The following is a 20656-nucleotide window of genomic DNA, read 5'->3' as shown; positions in this document are numbered from 1 at the left end:
CAGTCAGTGCAATTGATTAAACAGTACCAATGGAAAGGTTTTATCATCCTACTTTAGGCTGCTCCGTTCTTGAGTCCTGGATGTATGTCCAGTCGTCTCCATTAATGCTATAGGCCACTTTGAATTTCCGTACAAAGGCTCGGTTTTCCACTGCAGTAAGACTGTCCCCTCCCCGAGCTCCTTGAATGATCACTCCTTTCACTGACTTCGGAGCGCCTAAGTCCACCTGCAACCACTCGTCACCAGGCTGGGCTTGTGGAATGCGAGGGAACCAGCCTGAGCGGCTGCTGACCAAGCGGGCCACTCCGGGAGTCCAGTGGTATTCTCTGGTAGAGGAAGCTGAGATCTGAGAGTCCATGACCAAGCCCGAAAGCATTCCCAGCATATTTGAGCAAGGAGAATCTGCAAGGAGAATGAGAGAAAGTGAGCAGAGGAAAACCCCAATGTCGATATATTGTACAAAACGATTAGATAATGAATGCTCACCAATGATTTGACAGCAAAGGAGAACATTTGCTCACCAGCACAGTAAAAATGGTGAATGTCAGTGCAATATGCAAAGCAAAACAAACTATGGAGACCAGGGAATGGTAAAATAACTTGCACTGTTTACTGCCTTCAATTCAGTGGAAAGACTTTAAGCAGTGATTTATAGGCAGCCATCATTAGTCTCCAAGCCACATTGCTAGGATGTTGTGCAGCTGGTGGATGCATGTGGATGCAGGACAGTATGGCTACATTAAACTAAAGGAGATTCCTTCATTTACCAGGGGTGTGCATTCGTTTTGAACGCATATGTAAAACGCAACTTATTTTTTTTTTTAACTTAAAAAAGTGATGATGCGCAACGCATCGCGATTTTCAACTTATTCAACGTAGCTATGTTGAATACGTTGAACCTAAATAAACACTAAATAAACACTTAAACCCCCCACCATCCTGACCCCCCCAAGACTTACCAAAACTCCCTGGTGGTCCAGCGGGGAGTCAGGAAGCCATCCCTGTATTCCTTTGCGAGGAGCACGTGACGTCCGCGTCACGTCGGAGTGACGCGGACGTCACGTGCTCCTCCGCGCCTCCGCTCCCGGACCCCTGCTGGACCCAACCGGAACTTTTGGCCAGCTTGGGGGGGCCTCCTGACCCCCCCAAGCTGGCCAAAAGTTCCGGTTGGGTCCAACGGGGGTCCCGGAGCGACCTCCTGCCACATGACCTACCTGTCACGTGGAAGGAGTACAAGATGGCGCCGGTGACCATGTGACAGGGGCTGACCAATGGCATGGCAGCCCCTGTGACACAGGCTATCGGCGCCATGAGGAAATCGCAGACGAGTGCAGGGATGGCTTCCTAACTCCCCGCTGGACCACCAGGGAGTTTTGGTAAGTCTTGGGGGGGGATTAAGGAGGGTGAGGGGGTTTAAATTTTTATTTAGGGAACCGGTGAACTTATGGACAGACCCTCAACTTATGGAATTCTCCATATGTCCATATTGAACGAAATCGACCCTCAACTTCAACTTATCAACGCAAACTTTTTGTCTGCACATCCCTAACATTTACTCTCTCTCTATTATATATATATATATATTTCTTACAATCCAAGTTTGCATTGTTGACTTTCAGGAAACTAAAATCCTTGGGAGCAGAGTTGGGGTTAGGGTGGTGACAGGCTATAGAAAAGTAGTTTTGCAGCTGAGAATATAGTTTTAGAGATGTCATGCTCATAGCAAAAATTAAAAGCAACACAATTCTCCTCCTTTACTCCCCTTTGACCCTTTTAACCCCAAACCATCCCTCTCCCCTCCCTCCCTCCCTTTCTCAGGCTTCTTTCCACATCCCTATCAGTCCCCCAGCCTGATCTCTTTCTCTCTCTTAGCAAGCCACCCCATCTACTCTCCAAGCCCTCTGGTCCAATTCTCAATGTAAAACCCTAATCTCATACCTTCCCCAAGCCCCTTGCCCTAAGTACCATTTCTAGCCCTCAATCTGATGTCGCCATGGACAATCAACTTCCATTTACCTTTCTCAGCCACCCTACCCTCACCTTCCCCTCTTTGCCCTATCTTCCTTTCAGCAACATAAGAACATCCTAGGTGGGACCAGTGGTTCCTGAAGCCAGCATCCTGCCTGTCAGTGGTTATTCTGGGTTACTGTGCATTACCTGGCAGATCCCAATCGGGAGATCGACTCCATGTTGCTCATTTTCAGAAGCAGGAATTATCATGCTCCAAGCCTACCTGGCTAATAATTGTTCATTGACCTGTCCTCCAGAAATGTGTGTAAATCTTTTAAAATCTACTTACATTACTTGGCCTGACCACATGCTCCAGCAACAAATTTCATAGTTTAATTTTGCATAAATTTGTTTTAAGTCTGCTACCAGTTATTTTCGATGTGAAGGTGAAATAAGAGATTAAAAATTCAGTTTTCTTCCAGGCCAGACCCAACAACTATATTATATATATATTTTTTTTTAAATTGGATTTATTTAACACTAACTTAGGCAATATAAGCAAATTATTTACTTATAATTAGAGATGTGATTCAGCCAAACCTTTTGGTTTGGCCTTTGTTATCGGCCCGCCACGGGAAATTTAATTTCCTGTGGTTCGGGCCGATTTATTTCGGCTGTCCTGAACCGAAAACAAACAAACCCACCCCAACCCTTCAGATTTAATTAATTACAATCCCACCCTCCTGACCCCCCCAAAACTTGCCTAAAGTCCTTGGTGGTCCAGTGGGGGTCCCGGGAGCGATCTCCCGCTCTCGGGCCGTCAGATGCCAGTAAACAAAATGGCGCCGGTGGCCCTTTGCCCTTACCATGTGACAGGGGCTATCGGTGCCATTGGCTGGCCTCTGTCACATGGTAGGAGCAATGGACGGCAGGCGCCATCTTCAAAAAAATGGCATGGGCCATTCGTTGCTCCTACCATGTGACAGGGGCCAGCCGATGGCACCGATAGCCCCTGTCACATGCTAAGGGCAAAGAGCCATTGGTGCCATTTTGATTAGTGGCAGCCAATGGCCCGAGAGAAGGACATCGCTCCCGGGACCCCCGCTGGACCACCAGGGACTTTAGGCAAGTTTTGGGGGGGTCAGAAGGGTGGGGGATTGTAATTAATTAAATCTGAAGGGTTGGGGTGGGTTTGTTTTGGGGTTTTTTTTATGTGCCCTTTCTCTCCCCCCCCCAAAAAAACGACAAGTAAATCACACGAAATTTTGTGGGTTTTCCCACCTCCCGAAATGCAACAAAATAGGAAATATCGTCTATATTTCCTATTTCGTTGCAAACGAATGCACATCCGTGCTTATAACTATGGTGAAACAGAAAAAATGCAAATTTTCAGTACTCTGTGGTGCCTCCTTCCTTTGGTGCTCTATGCATGAGCTTATTTTGCTTAATGGTTAATCCAGGGCTACGTAAAGTGCATTCACACGGGTAAAATCTAATTTTACACATGGAAATCTTTTTGAAAATTACCCCTAAATGAATTGAAACCTGAATAAGTACCCCCTCTCCACCGAAACAAAAAAAAGGAACTGAAATGAAAATGTTCCTTCTACCCATTCCCTAATGGCAGTGCCTTGACCACATCCCCTTGTAACAAATTCCACAGCTTGTTTGTGCATTGACGTGAAAACGTATTTTTCCCAATTTGTTTTGAAAGTGTTACCTGTTAGTTTCATGGCGTATCCCCTGTCTTAGTACCAGTTGGATAAATTCCCCTCCTTTATTTATGTTTCATCTCACTCGTGATTTCATAGATTTCTATTACAGTCCCTCTCAGTCACCTTTTTCCCCCAAACAGAAGAGCCCTAACCTGTTTAGTCATTCTTCATAGGGGAGCACTTCCACTCCCTTCATCATTTTTTGTTGCCATTCTCCGATTCTTTTCTAGTTCTGCAATGTCTTTTTTGAGATGGGACAACCAGAACTGCAGAATATTCAAGGCACGCTAGCACCATGGATCGACACAGAGGTGTTATGGTATTCTCGGTCTCATTCTTCATTCCTTTCTGAATTATTCCTAGCATTCCTTTTCATTTTTTTTTTTTATTGTCACCACACACTAAGCTGAGAATTTCAACATAATGTCCACAATGACTCCAAGGTCTTTTTTCCTAGTGGTGATTCCTAATGTGGAACTCAGTCTTCTGTATCCATAAATAGAATTATTTTTCCCTTTCTGCATCAATTTGCACTTGTCCAAATTAAATGTCTGCCATTTATATGTCCCATTTCCCAGTTTCTCAAGGTCCTCCACTCGTGTTTTAACAATATTCAATAATTGTGTGCCTTCTGCCAATTTGCTCACCTCACTCGTTGCTGCCTTTTCCAGATCATTTATGAATATGGTAAATGTACCAGTCTTAGTACAGATTCCTGAGACACACCACTATTTACCCTTCTCCATTTGTCCATTTAGTTCTACTCTGTCTCTTTTCCTTTAACTTGTCACCAATCAACAAAAGGACTCTGCCTCCTATCCCATAACTTTTTTATTTGCTGTCGAGTACTCAGTGTGGTACTTTTATCAAATGCATTCAGAAAATCCAGACAGCATTATATTGATTGGCTTGTCCATATCCCATCCACCTTCAACAAATTATGGTGACCAAGACATGACTTTCCTTTGCTAAAATCAATGCCAGCACTTCCTTAGCCATCTTTATCCATATGCCCATTAATTTTATTATTAATAATTGTTTCTATCATTTTACTTGGCATTGGTGTCAGGATCATTGGTCTGTAGTTTCCTGGATTACCTCTCAAGTCCTGCCTTCATCTTCCCACTAAGTCTCCCAGCCTCATCTATTCCCACCCCCAAGACCCCTGCCCTTTCCCCCTTTTTAACTCCCATCTTTTCTCTCTCTGACCCCACTCTATCTACCCTTCGCCATTGCACTCTGCTCAGTCTAAAACCCTCAGTATCCATCTCGTCCCTCAGCCAGTTCTCCTTCCCCATCCCAGGCTTCTCCATTCTTTCACTTATTTCTAAAAGAGGCAACAAACAAGTTAAATCCGGACCGAACCCTGCAGAAGTTGCCCTGGAGCTGAGCAGCAGTGAGGTACTGTGCAGGAAAGCAACAGGCAGGAAAGACCGTGGGGACTCTACAAAGGGACATGCTCAGATTTTGCTGCTGCTGCTTCTCCTCTTCCCACTGGTGTGTGTTTCAGATTCGAGAGAAAGTGACCTATTCAGGCAGGCACTGCAGTGAAAGGAGGAGGAGCAGCAGCAGGCAGGTACAAAAGGACATGCTCAGATTTTTCTGCTGCTGCTTCTCCTCTCCCCACTGGCATGTGTTTCAGATTAGAGAGAAAGTGACCTATTCAGGCACTGCAGTGAAAGGAGGAGGAGCAGCAGCAGGAGGCAGGTTCCCTGCAGGGAAAGCACAAGTGTTTGTCAGCACAACTCCAGGCTCAGTTTCCTTACATTACTGGGTAATGCTCAACCAAGCAAAGGACTTCTCCAAGTCCTGAAGGACCTTGGAGAGGATCAGAGAGATGAGGGTGGAAAGTGGAGGGAAGGGCCTGCAGCTTGGGGGTCTCCCAGGAGATCCAGGAAACCTGTAACGTTTATAACAGACATTATAGTAACCTCCTTAATCCTAATCAATGGTATAAATGAGGTGTAAATGGGAAAAGACAATGAAAAGACATCCCTAACCTGTGATCTGACAGCCATAGAGCTCAAGCCTCAAGGCAATGCCACTGTCCCAGGTCTGAGGGCGGACTCTGACAAACCGAGTCAGCACCGGCTGATGAATCTTGTTCAGAACCACTTCAGATGGGTCATTATTTCCCTGGAAGATCTGTAGTTTCAGGGAAGAAAAATTCACACACATCAATACAAAACAGGTAAATCAAACTAAATATAAAAGACCTCCCATCAATTACACAGACTCACTGTCCGCAGAAAATCCTTCAGAGCCAGACAGTAGCCTCTTCCTGAACCCTGACCTTCCTAAAATGAAATCCATCTCCTGCTATGTCTCACCAGTGCTTCTGCTCCCAGGGGGATTTGTCTCGCTGCCCTGCAACTCACAATCCAATATGGCAGCAAGAAATGACTGATTTTACAGATGGCCAATCAATAATCACCATATGGATTTCCTTCTGTATTCCTTCTATCCTCCTGTTCTTATAAGCTTCACTATGTTTCTGTGTTAGTTTTCACAGTGCTTTAAAGTGAAAAGGATAACATCTCCAGCCTGAGTGAAGTTTTTAAATGGACCCTTTGTGTCGTCTGCCGGTAATTCGGCTCCATTTTCTGCAGAGTCTGTTGGCCATGCAAGGCACTGAAATGAGCTAATAAAGATCTGAGTACACCAGCTTTATGACGTACTGCTCTTAACGTGACTGGGCTGGGGGGTGGGGGGAGGGAGGGAAGGGAGATGTTTCATTGAAATCCATTAGTGAAAGGAAATTATAGGAGGCGGAAAGTTGAAAACTGTAATTATTTTAGCCAAATAAGAGGAAGTCCTCTTCTGTAGAGGGGATTGCTGGTAACTATGATCTTTCATTACATCACAACTTTTCCTTATCCGGCTAATTTTGCTCTCTGGACTATATCTGAATATGGACCTCTCTAATTATGAAATTTCTAATTTTTTGAGGAGTAAACTGAGAAGAGGCAGGGAAATAAGAAGGCAATTTCAGAGCTGAATACATTATGAGGACACTGAAAGGAGAGAAACAGTTTGGAGAAGGGCTACACAAAGAGAGTTCAAGAACTCAAAATGTATTCCCTGGAAGAAAGAAGGGAAAGGCAAGATATGATAGAAACATTCAAATATCTAAAAGCACAAGGAGGTAGCGTTTTCCATATAAAATGAAATTCAAGGAAAAGGGGTCATGGCATGAATTTGCAGGGAGGGAGGCTCAGAAACATAGAAATGAAATGACATAGAAACATAGAAATGACGGCAGAAGAAGACCAAACGGCCCATCCAGTCTGCCCAGCAAGCTTCACACATCTTTTCTCTCATACTTATCTGTTTCTCTTAGCTCTTGGTTCTATTTCCCTTCCACCCCCACCATTAACGTAGAGAGCAGTGATGGAGCTGCATCCAAGTGAAATATCTAGCTTGATTAGTTAGGGGTAGTAGGGGTAGTAACCACCGCAATAAGCAAGCTACACCCATGCTTGTTTTACCCAGACTATGTTATACAGCCCTTATTGGTTGTTTTTCTTCTCCCCTGCCGTTGAAGCAGGGAGCTATGCTGGATATGCGTGAAGTATCAGTTTTTTTTTTTCTCCCCTGCCATTGAAGCAGAGAGCTATGCTGGATATGCGTGAAGAATCAGTTTTTCTTCTCTCCTGCCGTTGAAGCAGAGAGCTATGCTGGAAATGCGTGATGTATCAGTCTTCTCCCATGCCGTTGAAGCAGAGAGCCATGCTGGATATGCATCGAAAGTGAAGTATCAGGCACATTTGGTTTGGGGTAGTAACCGCCGTAACAAGCCAGCTACTCCCCGCTTTGTGAGTGCAAACCCTTTTTTCTTCTCCCCTGCCATTGAAGCAGAGAGCTCTGCTGGATGTGTGAAGTATCAGAAACAATGAGGGAATATTTCTTTACTGAGAGGGTGATGGATGCCTGGAATCTATACTTGGAGCAAGAACAGAGGGTGGTAGTAAGAAACAAAGGGGGAGGGAGACCCCCCTGCAGGGGTGGACCTCAGTTTTGTGTTTCGGTGTGGAAATGCACATACCCATCTACCAGAATGGTGGAGGGCCAAGAGGGGTAGTCAATAAGGCCTGTTTGCACTGAGTGATAGTACAGTTGTATGAAGTTCCCTGGAAGAAGTGTCATGGTTGCCCAGTGTGAAGCTGGAAGAGGGCTTTGGTATGTTCTCAGAAAATAAGGGAAAAGGCAGTCTGGAATGAACAGCAAGATAGCCTAACTATGTGGCAAATTTACAAAATGGATAAGGAGCAGGGCTTCATGTGTAGGCAAAAAAGAAGTGGAACTACTGAAGAGAGCAGCAGGGGGGTAAGGGGAGGCAGAGCAGGACCAGATGTGACCTGGGTGAGGGGGTAGAGAAAGGTCAAGTGTGAACTCCCAAACACACACTTTCTCTCTCACACAGATATGAGAACACACTCCTCGCACTTTTCCTATTTGTCTTTATCTCAATGACTTTCCATCCCGAGCTCCTACCAGTGCTCAACCCCAAGCTATTCTTCACTTGATGTGCATTGGTGGGCAAAGGATGGCAGGGGGTAGAGCACTGTGAGGGCTGGGTTGGAGGATCACTTGGGTAAGGAGAAGGAGAGCAGACAGAATGGGCCCTCTTTCTCTATCCTAAGAACATAAGAACATGCCATACTGGGTCAGACCAAGGGTCCATCAAGCCCAGCATCCTGTTTCCAACAGTGGCCAATCCAGGCCATAAGAACCTGGAAAGTACCCAAAAACTAAGTCTATTTCATGTTGCCGTTGCTAGTAATAGCAGTGGCTAATTTCTAAGTCAACTTAATTAATAACAGGTAATGGACTTCTCCTCCAAGAACTTATCCAATCCTTTTTTAAACACAGCTATACTAACTGCACTAACCACATCCTCTAGCAACAAATTCCAGAGTTTAATTGTGTGTTGAGTGAAGAAGAACTTTCTCCAATTAGTTTTAAATGTGCCACATGCTAACTTCATGGAGTGCCCCCTAGTCTTTCTATTATCTGAAAGCGTAAATAACCGATTCACATCTACCTGTTCTAGACCTCTCATGATTTTAAACACCTCTATCATATCCCCCCTCAGCTGTCACTTCTCCAAGCTGAAAAGTCCTAACCTCTTTAGTCTTTCCTCATAGGGGAGCTGTTCCACTCCCCTTATCATTTTGGTAGCCCTTCTCTGTACCTTCTCCATCTCAATTATATCTTTTTTGAGATGCGGCGACCAGAATTGTACACAGTATTCAAGGTGCGGTCTCACCATGGAGCGATACAGAGGCATTATTACATTTTCCGTTTTATTCACCATTCCCTTTCTAATAAATCCCAACATTCTGTTTGCTCTAGGCAACAGACACAAAAAGGGGTGGAATTAATTTAGCACAAGTTTGAAACTTGTGAGCAATAAGGTCGTTCATCAAGGAAAGGTTGAAGCCCTACAGCTCACAAGTTTCAACCGCTGTTTTTTGTGTGTCTGTTTTTTGCTCTGCAGGGTCTGCTTCAGGATCACCCCCTCCTGACCTATTCCCTACAGGAGGGGAAGGGGAAACTGGATTAGGGAGCAGAATGGCAGTTTTCTCTGTCTGCTTCAGGTTCACCCTCCTCTCCTTTTCTTCTCTGCAAGCTGCCTGCATGGCAGGGCCTGGAGTAGAACAGCCCCCGATAGGTAGTGTGGAACTCAGTTCCAGGCTGTTCTCCCACAAATTAAGCCCTGATAAGGAGTGACCTTCTGCAGGCACGTAAGCTTCCATGGCTGCCAGCTGGGAGATTGCCCTAAACACAATAAGTGTGTGGAAGGGTTCTAAACAGAACAACAATAGTGTGGGCAGGAGCAACTGGCTCTTATCTAGTTACATCTACTATATTACTCAGACATATTAGTAGGCAGGCAAGCAGGAAAGGTACCCAGGTAATTTTGCTCAAAATGTAGTGGCGTTTATCCAGATAAGTCTGCAGCTGAATAGACCCAGAGAAATTTTAGCTGGGCTAACTTTAGGACAGGCATGTGATCATCAAACTTACCTGGCTAACTTTAGCTGGACAGAACTACTATTCGGTGCTGTCTGGCTAAAGTGTAACCACATTCAGGGAAGGCTTCCAACTTCACCTCTGCCTTATGGGAGTAAATTCTGGGTAGGCAATGGTTTGCCCAGACAAAATGTACCTACTCAACAGAAGGATAGCTTGCAGATTTGTTCGGCTAAGTCCCAAAGAAGGCCGGGCAAATCTTTTGAATATGGACTTCTATACAGAGTTACCAAAGCCTGCAGTTTTTTGAGGATACATCATTCTCAACATAATAATGAACTCCGGGGTCAGGCACCACTTGTCTTTAATGTGCTGGTGAATAAAGAATCTAAAGCAAACATCTGTTGCTGCCAGGGTGTTAAGTGCCAGGAAACGCTCTCTCTTGTGATTATTAGTACTTAATTCTTCATATAGCAGTACTGAGATATACAAAGCAGTGATGACCCTCATCCTTTCCACAATAATTCTTCCTGTTTTGTTCTTGATTGATCAGTATAACCTTCAAGTACGATGCAGTTTTGAAGTTGGAATGCAGTCTTAGGTAAAGAACACATGAGCTGCTAGTTATTAGGGATACTAGAGATCTCAGCCATGTTCCATGCAGAAATACAAGAACTGCACAGAATGAGGATAAGACAGATTCACTAGATTGTATTCTAAATCCTGTAACAGATTAATAAATCCATTATTAGATACTCATTCTGTTATTTCACATGCTTTGTTTATTTCACTTGCAGAAGCATAAATTTGCTGAAAAGCTACACTCATTAGTATCTAATTATGGTTGTGTTAATCTGGAAACAAATCACACACATATCCACACATCCACAGTAACCAAGGTTCAAATACTGTTTATCCCACTGTCACTACTTTTCACCTTGAGTAGGTTACTTTGTTTACTGTTGTCTCAATTACCCATCTAAACTGTAAGCTGTTTGGAGTAGAGAATAACTGTAACTGAATTTTAATAAAATGGTGAGGAGTCTGAAACAAAAGGCATATGAAATGAGACTTGAAAATCTAAATATGAATACTCTCGAGGAGAGGCAAGGCAGGGGATATGATATAGACTTTTAAATACTTGAAAGATACTCAAATTGCACAAGAAACAAACTTTTTCCAGGGGAAAGGAAGCAATAGAACTAGGGTCATGACATGAAGCTCCAAAGGGTTTGACTCAGGAACAACGTCAGAAAATATTTTTTCATGGAAATGGTGGTGAATGCCTTGAATGCACTCCCAGAGGAGGTGGTGAAGACACGAATGGTAATGGAATTCAAAAGAGCATAGGATAAACATGGAGGATCCCTACTGGTAAGAGGATGGCGGTAACCTAAACAGAGCAGCAGTTACAACCCTAAATAGAAAGCTTGGTGGTAACCTGCACAGTGAGGCAGCATTTACACAGAGGCATAGAAACATGATGGCAGAAAAAGACTGTATGGCTCATCTAGTCTGCTCATTTGCCCAATTAATTTATCTTTATAATTCCCATCACTTCCTTAGAGACCCCCTGTATTTATCCCATGCTTCCTTGAATGCAGATACTGTTTTTGTCTCTATCACCTCCCATGGGAGGCTGTTTCATGCATCTATCACCCTCTCTGTAAAGAAATATTTCCTAAGAATACTCCTTTTCACCCTCATCTCATGATCCCTTGTTCTAGAGCCTCCTTTCTATTGAAAGAGACCCACCTCCTGTGCATGGAAAGTTTTTAGATATTTGATGTCTCTATCACATCTCCCTATCTCACCATTTCTCTATATATACATGTTTAGATCTTTAGGTTTTTACTGAGATGCTTTAGGATGAAGACCACTGACCATTTTAGTAGCCACCCTCTGGACCGTCTCTATCCTGTTTATATCTTTTTGAAGGTGTGTTCTCCAGAATTGTACACAGTATTTCAAATGAGGTCTCACCAGGGACCCTTACAGGGGCAATATCACCTCCCTTTTTCTGCTGATCCTTCCTCTCCCTATGCAGACAAGCACCTTTCTGGCTTTTGCTGTCGCTTTATCCATTTGTTTACCCAGCTTAAGATCATCAGATATAATCACCTCCAAATCCCACTCTTCCTTTGTGCTTAGAAGAATGTCACTTCTAATACTGTACCTGACCTTTGGGTTATTGCATCCTAAATGCATTACTCGCCATTTTTTAGCATTAAATATTAGGTGCCAGGCTTTAGACCATTCCTCCATCTTCACTAGATTCCTCCTCAAGTTTTTCACACCTTCCTGGCTGACCGTCCTGTTACAGGATTTTGGTATCATTGGCAAAATGGCACATTTTTCCTGACAATCCTTTCACTATATTGAAAATAACTGGTTCCAAGACCAATCCCTGAGACACACTAGTGACATCCCCCTCCTAAGAGGAAACTTCATTTACCACTACCCTTTGTTGCCTCCCACTCAGCCAGTTTCTAACCCCGTCAGTTACTCTAAGTCCCATACTAAGGGCATTCAATTTATTTATAGGTCTCTTATGCAGAACCATGACAAAGGCCTTACTAAAATCCAAGTACACTGCAACTAATACCCTCCCTTGATCCAGCTTTCTGCTCACCCAATCAATGAAAGTGATCGAATTTGTCTGATAAGATTTACCTCTGATAAATCCATGCTGCCTTGCATCTTGCAATACACTGGCTTCCAAAAACTGCACTATCATCTGTTTTAGCAGCGATTCCAACCCTAAACACCTTGTTGGACAGACTGGATGTGGCATTTTCGTCTTCATCTGTTGTCATTTACTATGTTGTTATGTATGATGAGGATGGAATAATGATGGAAAGAGAGCTCGAGGTGATTAGATCTTTTGATTTCAAGGTAAACAGTGTGACAAGGCAGTTGCCAGAACTGAAGAGATGATAAGATACATAGGGACAGCAATAACTAGTAGAAAAAAGGAAGTGATTATGCCATTGAATATGTTGTTGGTGAGACCTCACCTAGAGTATTGTGTTCAAGTCTAGAAACTGCACCTCCAGAAGGATATAGTAGGCCAGAATGGATTTGATCCAGATAAAGGCTATCAAAAGGGTATGGAGTCTATACTAAAAGCCCTATGAAATTAGAATTAAAGGATCTAAATATGTATATCCTAGATGAGAGGAATATACAGGGAATATATGATAGAAGTATTCAAATAATGCATAAGAAATAAATCTGTTTTAATTGAATGGAAATACATTTTTTTTCAATATGAGGCTAAAAGGGATCAGACTCAGAAGCAGGGTCAGGAACTATTTTGATTACAGAATGAGTTGTGGATGAGGGGAATGCTCTCCTACAACATGAAGTGAAGGTTAAAAGAGTAACAGACTTCAAGAAGGTATAAGATAAGCATAGAAGACCCTTAGTTGCAAAAAATGGATAATGGAAACAAGGCCTGGCAACATTGCATGGGATTGGTACCATCAAGCTACAACTCAAGAGTAAGGATGAAAGAAAAGAGTACTAGCTGGATTTATCTGGCAGACTAAAAGTGAAGGGGTTGGCCAAATCTGTCAGACAGGACAACTACAGTCAAGGCTGATTGGCAAACTGCAGAGCTAAGTAATAATCAAATGCATGTAGATTGTAAAAAATCAACAAAAACAAATCATAACAGCCTGGTCAGACCAAGGTCCATTGTGCCCAGCATCTTGTCTCCAACAGTGGCTAGTCTGGTTCACAAGTACCTGGCAGATCCCAAATAGATGAGCTATTTCACTCCCAGGGATAAGCGATGGCTTTCCCAAGTCTATCTTGCTAATAATTGGCTAAAACCTGCTATGGACTTTTCCTTCAGGAACTTGTCAAAACCTCTTATGAATCCCATTATGTTAGTTGCCTTGACCACATCTTCTGGCAATAAATTCCATAGCCTGATTGTGTGCTGAGTGAAAACATACTTCCTTTGATTTATTTTAAATATGCCAGTTTCTAGTTTTATAGTGTCCCCTAATCTTAGTATTATTTGAAAGAGTAAATAACCATTCCCTATTTACCCATTCCACCCCACTCATGATTTTATTTATTTATTTTTATTTATTTAATGTTTTTATATACCGACATTCATTTGCATATCACATCGGTTTACATGGAACAGTATTAACAACAAAATAAGAGGTTTACATGGAACAGATTTCAAAAGCAACAAATAAATTTGCAATGTGCAAGAGTAACAGTAATGATAACAATAGAAGGCAAGTGTATCGAACTATAATAATAGTAAGGAGGATAAGAATAAGAAATGTCGGGGAGGGTGATAAAAATTTCAAGAACATGAAGAGGGTTGTAATGGTTCAGAATGGGGTTGTTAAATGGAAGTGAATGGGTTGAAGTGGTAATGCGTGTGGATGATCAGTGTGGAAAAATTGAGAAGGGAGGGCAAAGCAGTCAATAATTAAGCTAATGTGGATGAGGAGTAAATGTGTGGGCGGGGTTATGTGAAGGCCTGTTTGAATAGCCAAGTCTTCAGGTTTGGTTTTTTTTATTTTTGGGGGCAGTGTTCTTGGTGCAGGCCAGGGGCATTGCGTTCCAATGGGAAGGTCCAGCAATGGATAACGCCCGCTCTTTCGTCATGATAGCCTTTTATCCATATCTCCTCTTAGTCATCTCTTCTCCAAGCTAAAGAGCCCTAATCTGTTTAGCCTTTTTCCATAAGGGAACATTTCCATCCCTTAATCATTTTTGTTGCTCTTCTCTGTATGCTATATCTTTTTTGAAATGGGGCGATCAGAAATGCACACAATACTTAAGGTGTGATTGCATCATGGATCTATGCAAAAGCATTATGATATTCTCAGTTTTGTTCTCTATTACTTTCCAAATAATTCCTAATATTCTATTTACTATTTTGATTGCTGCTGCACACTGAGCTGAAGATTTCAAGGTATTTCAAAGTTTGTTATTACACATGTAGAATTAAGAGTCAAACAAGCTGTAGGTAATACCATTTTATTGTACTAACTTAGTACATCTGTGACTGGCTTTCAAGATTTATCCTTTATCAGGTCTGTGAAGAAACAGGGTAATTGCACAGAGTACAGCAGTCATCTAGGTCTCCAGCTGCCTGTATATCTGCACTTACAACTTGTTTGTTGATCCTTAATTCTATATATCCAGTTGGTTAGACATGGGATGGGAGGGTGTGAACAACACAGGGGATTTTATGCGTTCATCAAACCTAGATGATAGAGTACAAAGAAGGATGGCAACAAAAAACATCGTGGATAAGAAGTGATATCTTAGAAGCAGTCATAACTAAGGCTGGCAGCTGGGATATATTCTTAACAGTAGAAACAGAAATAACTAGTTTTATGGTCTTACTAGTTACTTTTCCTATGTACAACTGAAGTACTATCTTGCCTCTATGCCCTTGGTAGATCTGGACTCAGCTCTTCCAAATTTACTGGATCAATTATTTTGACTTGATATAGCGAAGAAACTTTGCTTGTCAACATTACAGAAGGGGTTACATAAGTGGACCATGCAACCGCGCTTTGAGTCTTTACTTAACCATTGGAAAAATGATGGTAATTTTGCTATTTCCGAAAGAATGCTGGTACTTAGTTTCAAGTCCATAAATGAGCTCTCCTTTAATATGTACATCAGAGAACTTCACTGTAAGTTCCTGCACAGGGCATATATTACCACTGCTCAGATGTTTACAGCGGGTCGTTTTACCTCTGATGCCTGTATTAGATGTGGCTTAGAAGCAGGCACTTTTTCACATGTATTTTGGGCCTGTAGACAAATTAGACCCTTATGGTCTCAGATATCTAACTATATGTCTAAGGTTGTTGGATATGTGATTTCACTCTCCCCTGAAGCTTTATTGTTCAGACAATTTCCGCCATTGTTTTTTAAGACCAGTGGTGATCGATTGTTTGTAATGAAAGCTTGTTGCACTGGAAAGAAAACAGTCTTGTTAAATTGGAAGAGCGAGAAGACACCTTCCTTTTGGCAGTGGCTGAATTTGCTACATGAGTTGATGCTCTTGGAGCAAATGGCATCTAAGTGCGTCTACAAACGTTGGACATTATTTTTGACAGCGTGGAGAGCATATATTGATATGCTAGCCCCTAGAATGAGAAGCCTAATTCTTAATAGTGGGCCATGATCAATCTTTCTCATTAGTGCATTGGATGTTAGGACTTTATCTGCACTCTTATCTACCAGATTCAAACTATGTGTAATTTTTTATATTTCATTTAACCTTCTCTGGCCAAGGAGGGTGGAGGGAAGATGTACGGGGAGAAGTAACATTAACGTATTGCTATATCAATGTTCTTTTCCTTCATGGTACTTCAGAAACATAGTACCTGGAGGAGCTGTTTGTTTGTATTACCTGTCCTTACATCAAATAAAAATGATGAAACATAGAATTTGATGAATAACTTACATATAGTAAACCTTCAAACCACAATGAGAAATGTATTTACAATTTGTATTCCACTTTGCAGCACTTCAAGGCAGATTACATTCAGGTACTATAGGTATTTTCCTATCCCCAGAGGGCTTACAATCTAATTTTGTACCTAACTCAATGGAGGGTAAAGTAACTTTCTCAAAGTCACATGGAGCAACAGTGGGATTTGAAGCCTGGTTGCCCTGCTTCATAGGCTGTTGCTCTAACATCTGGGCTAGGATCAATGAACAAGTTGTAGTTGAAACCTTTCATTAGATTAACTGAATACATCTATGACTAGCTTTCTATTCTATTCTCACATTTCTTTACTTCCTTCCTTAAGGAGATTTAAAGCAATTCGAGAGCTATGCTCCTGGTATCAGGTTTGTTGACCCTTATTTCTCCATTTTCAAGCAGACTAATTGGCCACCACAATACTTTATTTTAAAAAAACGGATAAGGATATATGTTTCCCCTGCCTTGTGCAACAGAACTGTCCAATTGCCATTCCCATTTGTACAGCAACAGAGGTATCAGAAAACAACAAGGAGACATGTCAGCCATCCAGTTAATCTTACTGGCCAAGCTGTCCCTGGTGCTTTCTAAATTATAATCAACCTAACTTACATGGACTAAATGTTCTTCATAATTAAAACACTCCGATGAAGCCTGCCAAACCTGAGATGTGTGCAGAACAGTCCCCACTTTGTTCTCGCAGCACTTTTAACCTTTAAAAATATTCTCTTGGAATGTTTTTCTTAATGCAGAACAATTTCAGCTTTTACCCCTGTGGTGATCCATAACAGTACGAGAACGTTAGCAAGTGAGCGAGTGTGTGTGTGTGTGTGTGTGTGTGTGTGTGTGTGTGTGTGTGAGTGTGAGAGAGAGTGTGTGTGTCCCAGCACAAATCGTGAGAAGAGCCTGTGGGCTGTTCCTCATCTATCTGTACAGAATTTATTCCATTCAATCTGAACTGAAATGAAACCTTTTTGCTAAAGGAAAGCAAGAGAGTTGTCTTCCTCACCTTGCAGCTGGAGGGAAGAAAGGAGGATCTGAAAGAAAGGAAGAGGCGAACCTTTAACGGATTACAAAAATATCCCTTAAAACAAGCAGCTAAAGCATAATATTTTCACGAAAGGATCAAGCATGTCTGTTTCTTGGGGTTTTTGGGTTTTTTTTTTTCCTTTTCTTACTTCTACAGTATTTGAGACCAGTTTGCAAGGCTAATCTTATTTTAAGACACTGCTGATCAATGAATGCTGCTTTACTTAATGAATTTGTTTCCAGACGTGAGGGAAAGAGGAGAACAAACTGAGCTAGTGCTGCACAGCCAAATGGATATTTTTCTTCATCTCTCTCTCTCTCGTAAATTATACTCATGGCACTTTTCACTTTAAAACTTCCTCGCGTAGGCTGCAGATTTTTTCTTCCAAAGCTGCGTTAGTTCCAGTTCTGTGGGAACCCTGCCAGTTGCACAGTCAGAACTGGAGAAGAGGAGAGAACAACACCATTAAATCCAAATGGCAATTTACGGCTGCGGTTTCCTCATTAATTTTAGTCCCGGTTTTCGACATCAAGTGATTTTTTTTTTTTTTTTAGGACTAGAGAGAGAGAAGAGTGTTTTATATGAGCCTCAGCTAGGGAAGGATAAGGATACTGCTGCTGCTCCTCTGTAATTTCAGATTTATATTCCACCTTTCATGGCTGGTCAGCCACTTCAAAGCGGATTACAGGCAGGTAATTCCTACAGTCCAAAGGCCTCATTTACTAAGCTTCCCCCCCCCCCCCCCCAAAGCTGCTTTTCTCCCATTCTCTGTTTCTATGGGAAAGATGCTCGGTAAATGAGCTCCTGAAGTTTATACCTGAGGCAATGCAGTGGCACTGGGGATCCGAACCCTGGCTCCCCTGGTTCCCAGCCCTGCTGCCCCAAGACTCTAGGAGGTCCATATTCAAAGGCATTCAACCAGATAACCTAGGAGTTATCTGGCTGAATGAAGATTTGGGCACTTATCCGGCTAACTTCCAGCTGGATTACTTTTTATCCGGCTAAACTTTGGCCAGACAAGTTAGGGGCATTCCGGGGACATAATGGGGAGGAGCCGGGTTAGCTGGAGATAGGTTATCCAGTGACCTCCAGTTTTCAGAGTTAGCCAGGCCTGTAGACCTGTCCTGAAGTCAGCTGGATAAACTAAGTCATCTAACTTTAAGATAACTGGACATTTTCAACAGTGCGGCCACATCGCCCAATATAAAGACTAGGCTAGCCAGATTATCTGGCTAGCTTGCCAAGCCACACAGTGGCTGAATATGGACCTCTACTCCTCCACCTTCCCTGGGGAGGCACTGAGATGCACAATTCAGGAACTGATGCAATAAGCTGAGTGTTAAAACTGTGTGTGCTGAAATTCAGTGCAGTTTCTTAATGCACATGCTAAAAATATTTGTATCTGATGATCCACTAATCTGATGGCATTCTAATGCACTGGGGTGTCAAAAAGGCCCCACTAACTTGAAAATGTGCATAATGAAAATGCTCAGCGTGCATAAACCATGTTTTCTGCACAAAAAAACATTTTTTGTGCAGATGAATAATATTTTATGCCCAGAAAACATGATTTATGTACATGATCCATGTTTTTTGCACATAAAATACGATTTATGCAAACAAAAATATTTTCAGCGCAGAAAGCATTTTTTGTGCATTTAATTCATCTTTTCTGCACAGAAATCCCCCAAAACAGGTCCAAGCACCAGAAATGAAGCCTCTGCCCATAGACTAACACTAAGCTTGCAAATTTTAATCTACATCTGACTGGAGTAAAATTTCCAGCACTAAGAAAACACAAGTTAAGCCCTCATGCCTGCCTACATTGGGAAGTAATAGCCAAAACCTTCATTTGCATGGGATTTCCATGCAAGGGTGATACGTGCACAGGTTTACGCATATATTTTTGTTGGAGGCAAAACTCTTGGCTGCACCACAAGTAAAGACTGTGCATAAAATTATGTGCACAACTACAGTTAAAACTATGCATGCTACCAAGTACACCTTATTACATTGCCCTCTCAATCCTGTCATCAGGCTAAGTATTCAGGACTTCTGACCCAAAGACATTATGGGAAGACCTAGAGAACAACCTTCAGAAATGAAAGAGTTTGATTGGTTGACAGCTCATCCAAGTCATGTGATTTTAGCACAGTATGGCATCATAAGCCTCATAGCCCCCTTCATAGCAAGATGCTTAGAGGCAGATTTTCAAAGGGTTACGCATGTAACTCCGAAAACCTGCTCCTGCACATGCTGAGCCTATTTTGCATAGGCTCGGCGGCGCGCGTAAGCCCCGGGTCGCGCGTAGGACCCAGGGCTTTGAAAAAGGGGCGGGGAATGGGCATGGCGCCAGTCCAGGGGCGGTCTGGGGGCGGGAACGAGGCCGGGTGTTGTGTCCGTCGGTACCTGACACCCTCTGTCCGCCCTCCTTACCTCTTTGGTGCCTCCCTCTTCGCCTGCGGGAAGATTGGCTGCTGCGGCGTTCTTCTGCCGAAGTCCTCCAGCCACGCTGGACCGGCTAGATGCTGCAACCTGCCATGTTTCCTGAAGGCCTAGGGGCGCGGCCCCGACTGAAGTACCGGCGATGGGGCGAACCTCAGGGGCGTCCCCCTGAGAAGACGTCACCCGCGACGGATGTATAAGGTCTTAGAATTTGCTAACAGATCAAGTTAGCAAGGGTTCGGGTTACTCTACCTAAGCTACTCTGCCTCCTCGAACTTACCTGGGGTACCCGCTCCTTGGGGGCCTCGCTCTCTCCTTTGTTTTTCAGGTGACAGTCTGGAACCGGTACTCGCTCCTCGAGGGCCCTCGTTCACAGACTTGCTCCGTATTCTCTTCTGCCTGGAAGTCATCACTGCCAACTACATCTGTGAGTTACCATCGCTCTCTCAGAGCTTTCCCTGGAACCAGGTACTCGATCCTCGAGGGCCTATACATTCCAGCTCCTGGGCTTCCATGAGACATTGGGGTAGATTTTCAGACGAGCGCGAACAGCCTACTTTTGTTTGCGCTCCAGGCGCAAACAAAAGTACGCTGGATTTTAGTAGATACGCGCGTAGTCGCGCATATCGGCTAAAATCCTGGATCGGCGCGCGCAAGGCTATCGATTTCGTATAGCCTGCGCGCGCCGAGCCGCGCAGCCTACCCCCGTTCCCTCCTAGGCCGCTCCGAAATCGGAGCGGCCTAGAAGGGAACTTTCCTTTGCCCTCCCCTCACCTTCCCCTCCCTTCCCCTACCTAACCCACCCGCCCGGCCCTGTCTAAACCCCCATCCTACCTTTGTCGGGGGATTTACGCCTCCCAGAGGGAGGCGTAAATCCCCGCGCGCCAGCGGGCCTCCTGCGCGCCGGGCCGCGACCTGGGGGCGGGTACGGAGGGCGCGGCCACACCCCGGGCCGTAGCCACGCCCCCGTACCCGCCCCCAAAACGCTGCCGACACGCCCCCGCAACGCCGCGCGCTCCGGCCCCGCCCCCCGACACGCCTCCCGACACGCCCACTCCGAAA

General features: G+C 43.5%; 1 protein-coding gene across 2 annotated transcripts in view; it reads right to left on the bottom strand.

The window, feature by feature from the left end:
- The window catches only part of NRP2 (neuropilin 2), a 277836-nt gene that overhangs the window by 123195 nt on the left and 133985 nt on the right, over nucleotides 1–20656 (bottom strand). For both annotated transcript variants that reach the window (XM_029606320.1, XM_029606319.1), the window contains exons 8-9: nucleotides 5666–5810; nucleotides 53–402 (exon numbers count right to left, since the gene is read on the bottom strand). In XM_029606320.1, the coding sequence (XP_029462180.1) occupies nucleotides 53–402; nucleotides 5666–5810 (495 nt within the window). The remainder of the gene's footprint in view (nucleotides 1–52; nucleotides 403–5665; nucleotides 5811–20656) is intronic.

The sequence above is a fragment of the Rhinatrema bivittatum genome, chromosome 6 (genome assembly GCF_901001135.1).
Source record: "Rhinatrema bivittatum chromosome 6, aRhiBiv1.1, whole genome shotgun sequence".
Classification (NCBI taxonomy): Eukaryota; Metazoa; Chordata; class Amphibia; order Gymnophiona; family Rhinatrematidae; genus Rhinatrema; species Rhinatrema bivittatum.
This window is presented reverse-complemented; position numbering and strand designations above follow the sequence as displayed.